The following is a 7,704-nucleotide window of genomic DNA, read 5'->3' as shown; positions in this document are numbered from 1 at the left end:
GAAAGAAAAGGGGGGAGTAGTGTAACAGTGGGGTTTATCCTCCGCTAACTGACCATGCTAAATGGTCGTGCGACCTTTTAGTGTAATGGTTAGCGTTGGTGACCGCCAAGCGGACAACTCGGGTTCGATTCCCGGTTGTGACATGCTCGCCCCTTTCGGTTTTTACAGTAACATCAAGTATAGTAAATCTTCACAAAATCACTTCTGTAAATTGTGAAACCTTCGCAGTGGTTTTATTTTGCAGTAGGATGGAAAGGAAGGATTTCAGTGTTTTAGATTGTAGTTGAAACAATAAATATTATTCTAGTACAGTAGTACAGTACTAGTAGTCATACAAGAAAGACATAGGGAAGTCACCATAAAAACTGCAAAAATTGAAGTTTCATGATTTTACAGCATGTTTTTGCATTTTCTCCATGTAATCTCCTTACATGCACCTGTGATAAGTTGCTTACATTTCAGCAATTTTGATTTTCTCCATGCTAAGTACTAGTACTATATAGCTAGTTGGTCTTACACATTTTTAATGAATTTACATTAAGTGCAAGTCTGAAGTCAAGTCTGTACCATCTGCACTTCTAAGGCCACACCAATTTAATTTCTTGGTTAACGGATTTTTCTACAAAAATAATGGAGCAGGCGGGCGAAATAAAAAATAAAAACAGGCCTAGGCATCCTATTATGGCCCAAAATGGTACGATAGGAGCCATGAAGTCAACACACCAGGCTGGTTCAAAATTTAAACAATCAATTTTGAACTTTTAATGATACCATTGCATTGAAAGATGGAATAACTGTAACAACTAGGATGAAAAGGACTGTTTTGAACTGTTCAGGGCAAAATATGAGCATTTTGCAGTTGATTCTGAATTTTTATTTTTATTTGCAAATCAGAAAAAAATGAAGCGGGCGAATCCGTTAACCAAGAAAGTAAATTGGTGTGGCCTGAGTGTAAACATAACACTCAACTTCTTCCAAGTTTACTCAGTCCTGTGTGTGTTGTTTGTTGTGTGTGCAGGGTGGGAGGGTAGGCTATCTGGAGATGGCAGCTGAGTACAGTGTGGACATAGACATTGACATTGATTGGCCAATCGCGGAGCAGCGAGTCCTGCGGTTTGGCTACTTTGGTAAAGAGAAGAGGCAGGCAAGTTACAAGAATTTCCTAACTACAGATCACAAAAGGCCAGCTGGCCTGCAGTCTGTTGGGTGGATGCATGTAGTGAATGGCATGTGTGACATGTATGACTGACTGTACTATGTAGCTGTAAACATAGCATAGTTTCCCTACTAGTATTACTTATTTGTGCTGCATGTAACTTGCTGCATTTAGCCCCTCACATGATGAATATGCAAAAAAATTAACTTCATTGAGATGGTGGACGATATAAACTCCCTGGCACTTTTGATCAATTGCTTACGTCACATACATGTATCTGATATTCAGTAAAGTCTTGTGTAAATAAGGTCACGTGTTTGTAAACCGTAACTCTATCTCACGAGATCATGTTGTGAAGTGGTCATTCATTATCCTGATGAAGGCAACAGTGGTCACTGAAAATTTGATCTCTCTGTAAATTGTGTGTTGGAATAAAGTTCAATGTTTTATTATAAGCTTCATTGTCGTTAACTTTGGCGCAGGCACCATGTCTGATGGTGGTGAGTGCTGAAGGTGCGCTGACTGAGGCACAGGTCCATCTCTCGCCAACTGGCGAGGAATTCCGCTCCTTCAACGTCCACGACATCAACGGTATGAGACAGCTGGCCAGTAGGGGTGTGGAGGTAAGGTGTAGTGCATGATGGTAATGTTTTGTATGTTTTATTTATTTACTAAAAGTAATTATTATTATTATGTTATCATTATTTATTTTCTTTATGTGGACTCCAGGAAGAATAGTAATAGAATTAATCAATGACATACTAATGGAGATCGAAATAAACAAACAAATGTGCAAAACCATGTCATGGCTAGCACGTCGGCAGAACGTACTGCGCCTGCGCAGAACCCTGGATTTTCGCAGTTTTTGGTCAACGTTGCATCAGAATTTTGCCTGTTGCAGACAAGATTTTTTCCGACATAACATTTGGAAACTACAGACGATATGCTAACCTTATATGTGCGAATACGACCTGATGTGAGACGTTCTGCCAAAGTGCTATGTACAATACATTACGGATTTCGCGCAGGTGCAGTACGTTCTGCCGACGTGCTGTCATAGCTATAATTGGAGGAATTTATTTTAAGTGTAGGAAATAATTTATTTTAGGTGTAGGAAAAAATGTGTTAACTGTTTCAGTCCTTTAAAAATCATGGTCAATAGGGAGGGAAAAAATGACAATTGCTTTTTTTTTGCTTTCTTTTTCATTTTGGCAATCTCTAGTGATCCAACTTGTACAATACAGTTTAACAAAGTAAAACCTGCATGAAGGACACCTTTTTCAGTTCAATGTTTGTATTGATCTGACACCTGAGTGATACAATAATTATTAATGATTGTATCACTCAGGTGTCAGATCATGGAGCTACAATGTAGAAAGGTCAATCAGCTCAAAAAATTTGTCCCTTGCAGGGCTCCACCCAAAAGAAGGCTAGGGTCGGCAGGTTTTTCTAGAGTCGGTCAGGAAACACAACATTTTTTTCCTAGGCCTTACTTCCAATGTTCAAAGAAACAAGCTTTTAAAGTACTTGGGCCAGGCCTTTCTGTGTTTTTGCAATGGTGTGCATAGTGTCTTGGATATTTATGTTTACCGAAGGAAAACACATTGTTTTTGCTCAGTTTCCTCTTCCTCTTCTCCAAATACTATCCTCTGACCTTGCCAATTACCTGATTTGTTGACGTCTGTCACCATGGTAACTGGTGTTGGGTTACATAATGTTGCAATTTTATAGCAGGAGGGATTTAGTCTCCTGTCTGACCATATATATGAATGTATTGGAGTAAGAATTAACAGTGCTGACCATGTGTGAAGGTAAACATTATGCATTTGCTTTGCAAATGTTACCTTTCTTGTTAAATGTCTTTTTCATAATCATAATTACTCCGTGAAGGAGGTCAGGACCTCCGGACGGAGTGTTGTAATCGGCTGATTTTTCATGTTCGCAGTCAAAACACTGGGTTCTCTTTGTGTAATCGGCACGCAATTTTATACGCCGTCTGCGGGCATGCCCGTGTTGATGCACGAATGTGTATTTTTGCCGTTGCTGCTTTCGCGGTCAATGTAATATCGCAGACGCACCCCTACAATTACGAGGCGAATTGGAATGGTCCAGAAAAACGCGTTGTTTGGAATAGCAGTGGGGTTCAAAAAAGTTCATGCAGATACGGGGTGGTTTTTATAAGTGGTTCCAGATGTTTTTGCCCATGGTTAAGAGATGCCAAGTGTTTTGGAAGATGTTCGCAGCCAAAACGCATTCTTCCGTACGTCGCATTTCTGTGTAATTTCGCATGTGGTGTTGCATTATGTCCGGGATGATGCACGTCTTTTTATTTTTACCGTAGCTGTTTTGATATTGGAGTAAATGCTTATTTTCGAAACATCCCCATTTCTTTGAAATGGTTTCGTCCGTTTATGCAACTGTTACTGCGCTAATGACGACCAGTCGCGCTGTCCTGATACACCGCGAATGTGCGAGTGTTCCCTGTAGACAGTCCCGGGAGTCATTTTTTTGCACATTCCAGGAGCCAAACCAAAATACGTTCATGAACCGAGTCCAAAAAACCGAAACGTGAAAATCGGATGATCGGACCTGATGTACATTTCTCTTTCTATAGATTGTACACACAATACACACATCTTTAGATAATCTGGCCATGGCAGGTTAAAAAAAAGTAACCCTGAATCATACTAGATTAGCGTAAATGCATGTTAATGCGTTCAAAACAAGAAAAAAATTGTTTCCGGGTATTAATCTCTTGAATCACGGCGCTGAATATTGACGCAAAAATATTTCGGGCATCGCGCGCCCTTCCCGCGTCACGTGTAGGCATCTCGCATCTCTGATTGGTTGTTGCGTCTTAAGATGACTGAGCCGACGCGCGTTTAAACAATTTTTCTTTGTTCGATTTATCACACTTGTCGCCAATGGCTACTTCTTTTTGTTGCAATATATAATACTTCACGGAGAATTGTCGCCTATGGCTTCTTGTTGATTTTTTCATTCAAAATGCAGAAAAAAGTTGGACCGGGGAATCCAAGAAGCAACTAATAAAATTGGTGTGGCCTGATAATTATAGATACATAATTATAATATAGAGGTAGATAGATAATTAAAGGTTAAGGTAGATAATTATAATTTCTGTCACCTGTTTTTAGGTGAGGATCATCTCAGAGGATGAAAGTGAGGTTCACCGTCAACTGGCAGGCAAGATTGGCTGTAAGCTAGAGGAGGGCTGCATGGTGGGTGGACAGTCAACTTGTTCTTATTTGTTGTGATTTGGATTTGAAGCCCAATATATAAACCATAAACTCCCGGATACTTTTGATGATTTTTTAAATTTTCGTTTTCAGATTCACAACTATCAAACTCGCAAACGTTCCGATTTTCATATCCCCCTAGTAAAAACTTCTCTTGCCCAAATGTCGGTTAGATACAAAGTTGTCACCTTATGGAATGAACTAACTCCGGCCCTAAAGGAGGAGGGCCTTGTATAAGCATTCCATGCTTCTCCCCTCCTCCTGCACCTGTTTTATCCTTGTTTTGTATTATTATTGTCTTTTTGTTTATGTGCAAACTAATAAAATCAAATCAAAATCAAGAAAACTTTGTGACTGTTGATAGTTACAGTGGACTTCTATTTTTGAATACAATGTGTATGTAAATGTAATACATGTTACATCTCATCCTTGTGTTGTAATCCCAGTTAACTGGATTTGAGTACATTGTTAATGTTGATGTTTAATTTGGGCCTCAGACATGTGGCGTCTGTGTGGTGTAGTGGATAGAGCATCCGACTGTCAAGCACCCAGACGTTGTGCCCTTGGGAAAGGCACTTATAAGCACATATTTCCCCCCTCAGTTAGAGGGATACTGGGCTCTACTAAGGTTTAGGTTGGCGTTAGGAAGGGCATCCAGCCATAAAAATCTTGCTCTAAAAGAAGACTTGCATTTGATGCAAGCACATCTAACCCCCGTTTTGGGGGAAAATGACGTTAAAATTGTCCCAGTGCTATCTCCTGGTCTTGTATCTCTTGTAATGTTGTACATGTATGACAGGACAAGCTGGCTGTTGTAGACTCCTGGAGGAAGGATCTGGGTCTGGACTGGCTACAGGTGGCATATATAGGTGAGTAGAACCTTTGCACAAACTCTCTGGTACTCAGGCCTCGAAATTAACTTTTCTTCCTATTATCCCAGCACTGTCCCAAAAATGAATTTCAGTTGTCCCGAGGTGACTGATAATGAACTGCCCCAACCTGTTTTTCGGGAAGTATTGTATGACAGTCACTTCAACTTGAAGTCAACTTTATTTTGCTTACATTTTGACTGCCAGGCACACAGGGTAGCCTGGAAATTCGGGGGGGGGGGACTGATAAACAAAGAAGGGCTGACATTCTGATGTTGATTATTTTTCTGTTGTCCCAAAAATGTCCCAAAGTGTCTTTTTAATTAGTTGTCCCAGTGTAAATTTTAGTGGTCGGTGGCCAACGGACCACCTTTAATTTAGAGCCCTGGTGCTGTGTTCAAGTTCGCTAGAACTAGTCCCGGACTTGTAAAACTGTTTACTAGGTTCCGGTCCAAAAAAAACTGAACATCTGGAACAAGAAATAATCATGTCACATTCTCCTTTTATTCTAAGTGAGATCTTCAACAGTCAAAAAATTGCACTGCAAAATGAAGAAAACATTGCCATTGGGCATCGTCAAGTGTCCACCTTTGTAAATGACATGAACATGTATTTGGCTACAGTTTTGCCCAGACATGCCCTGCAAATAATATATGATTGTTGCTTCTAAACCCTGGTACATGTAGTGCAGTGGTCGCTACAAAATTTTGTGGTAAAAATGCCCCATTTTCCATTGTGAAATGTTCACTGAGAAGTCCCGTATTTTGTATATGCCCTATATGGGTGGCAGGGTTTTTTCTAAATAGGAATAAGGGCGCTGCTCCCTCATGTAACCAGCCAGCTCCCTCATATCAATTCTCAGATTGAACCCTAAGTGCCTACTTACTTACACACCATTTAGTCTTTATCAAAATGATTTTTCCAGTTATGCTGTAAAGACAATAAAACAATGCATTCTAGCATTACTGTACTCTCATATTCAAAAAAAAAATCCCCCGTCAGTTGCTTGCGATCTGCTCCCTCATGCTACATTACACACTACGTCTTAATAAAAAAAATATGCATAATTATGCATAACCCTTCTAACCTTATGGAACCCTTATGCATAATTATGCATAACCCTTTGAACCTTATGCATACAATGTCGTTATGCATAATTATGCATAATTTTGCATAATTTTGCTTTTTGGATTAATCCCTACGGGGTAATCAATGGCTGCTATGTATTTATAACATCATTTTTACTTTCAGTTTGCGATGTTAGCCCAATTGGGTGTACGGTTGTGGAGATATGGGAGGCCAGTCCCAAATTAAACTGGAAGTCCCAAATTAAACTGGAGGGTGTTCCATATGCATTGTATCTGGTGCCAGCAGGACAAGGGTTTTACAATAGATCTTGCTGGTTAGTTACAAGCAGATGTTTTTGTTCCCCAGGGAGTGATGAAAGTGACTCAGAGTGTATCAAGAAGGCAGGGGTGAACGGCTGTCCAATGGATGCCCAGCATCCTGCCAAGAACTACTCACGATTCGTCTCCAAGCGGCGCGGTGGTCAGGGGGCCATCCGAGAGTTCTGTCAGCATGTGGAAATTACCATTGAGAAAGCAAATAATGAAAATAAGCCAAGACCAGAATAGACGACATTCTCTTAAAGGCATCCAGTGCAGTTTTTAGGGCTTGGAAACCCGATTTTTCAAAGTCAATATTCTAGTCACTTATCTACATAAATACATACTGAGTTGAAAACACACTATCCCAATGTATATTGAACATCATGGAACAAATTCCCAAAATTCTGACAAAAAATTGTTACTGGAAGGGCCATTGGCTGATTTTTAGGGTACCTCCCCTAAAATAAAGGACTCTCATTGGGGCTTGTTTCTGCAGTTTTAAATGCCCAAAGTACGAAATACTGGTTGAAATGTGCTAATATCATAAAAATTGCCTTATTCATAATATTTCCAGTTTTGTTGCTCTGAAATCGCATTGGATGCCTTTAAATTTGTAGCTAGCCTTGACGAAGAGAAAGGTAGTGTTCTTCTCAAGTTGATTCTGAAGTTCCCAGTAAATGTTGCTAGTCAACATTTGCAATTGAATACTGCTGTATAAAAAGAAAGGTAGTGTTCTTCTCAAATTGATTCTGCAGTTCCTAGTAAAATTGTACCAGTTGTAACTCTCATGTTTCAGCTTGAAATACCACCTGTATTATGAACTACTAGACTAGTGTGGGTAAAATTGAATAGTGCTAATGTCTTACCAAATGACCTATGTCTTAGCACTGCTCCATGTACTGGGTGCATAAGTCTACACATTACTACCTGTAAGATGCATAAGAAAGAATTGAAAAATGATTACACTGGTAGTGTAATAATATCCTGCAGATTCTGAACAGATGGCAACATGTACAATGGTGCAAAGTCCACAT

At 39.8% G+C, this 7,704-nt stretch overlaps 1 protein-coding gene across 1 annotated transcript in view; it reads left to right on the top strand.

Annotated features, from left to right (window-relative positions):
- The window catches only part of LOC109471768 (N-acylneuraminate cytidylyltransferase-like), an 8,724-nt gene extending 1,724 nt beyond the window's left edge, over window positions 1–7,000 (top strand). The window contains exons 2-6 of the mRNA XM_019771124.1: window positions 1,019–1,144; window positions 1,639–1,779; window positions 4,312–4,395; window positions 5,213–5,282; window positions 6,717–7,000. Coding sequence (XP_019626683.1) covers window positions 1,019–1,144; window positions 1,639–1,779; window positions 4,312–4,395; window positions 5,213–5,282; window positions 6,717–6,916 — 621 coding nt within the window. The 3' untranslated portion in view covers window positions 6,917–7,000. The remainder of the gene's footprint in view (window positions 1–1,018; window positions 1,145–1,638; window positions 1,780–4,311; window positions 4,396–5,212; window positions 5,283–6,716) is intronic.
- The last annotated feature ends 704 nt before the right edge of the window (window positions 7,001–7,704 follow it).

Source organism: Branchiostoma belcheri, unplaced genomic scaffold (assembly GCF_001625305.1).
Source record: "Branchiostoma belcheri isolate BF01 breed outbred unplaced genomic scaffold, Haploidv18h27 scaffold259, whole genome shotgun sequence".
NCBI lineage: Eukaryota > Metazoa > Chordata > Leptocardii > Amphioxiformes > Branchiostomatidae > Branchiostoma > Branchiostoma belcheri.
This window is presented reverse-complemented; position numbering and strand designations above follow the sequence as displayed.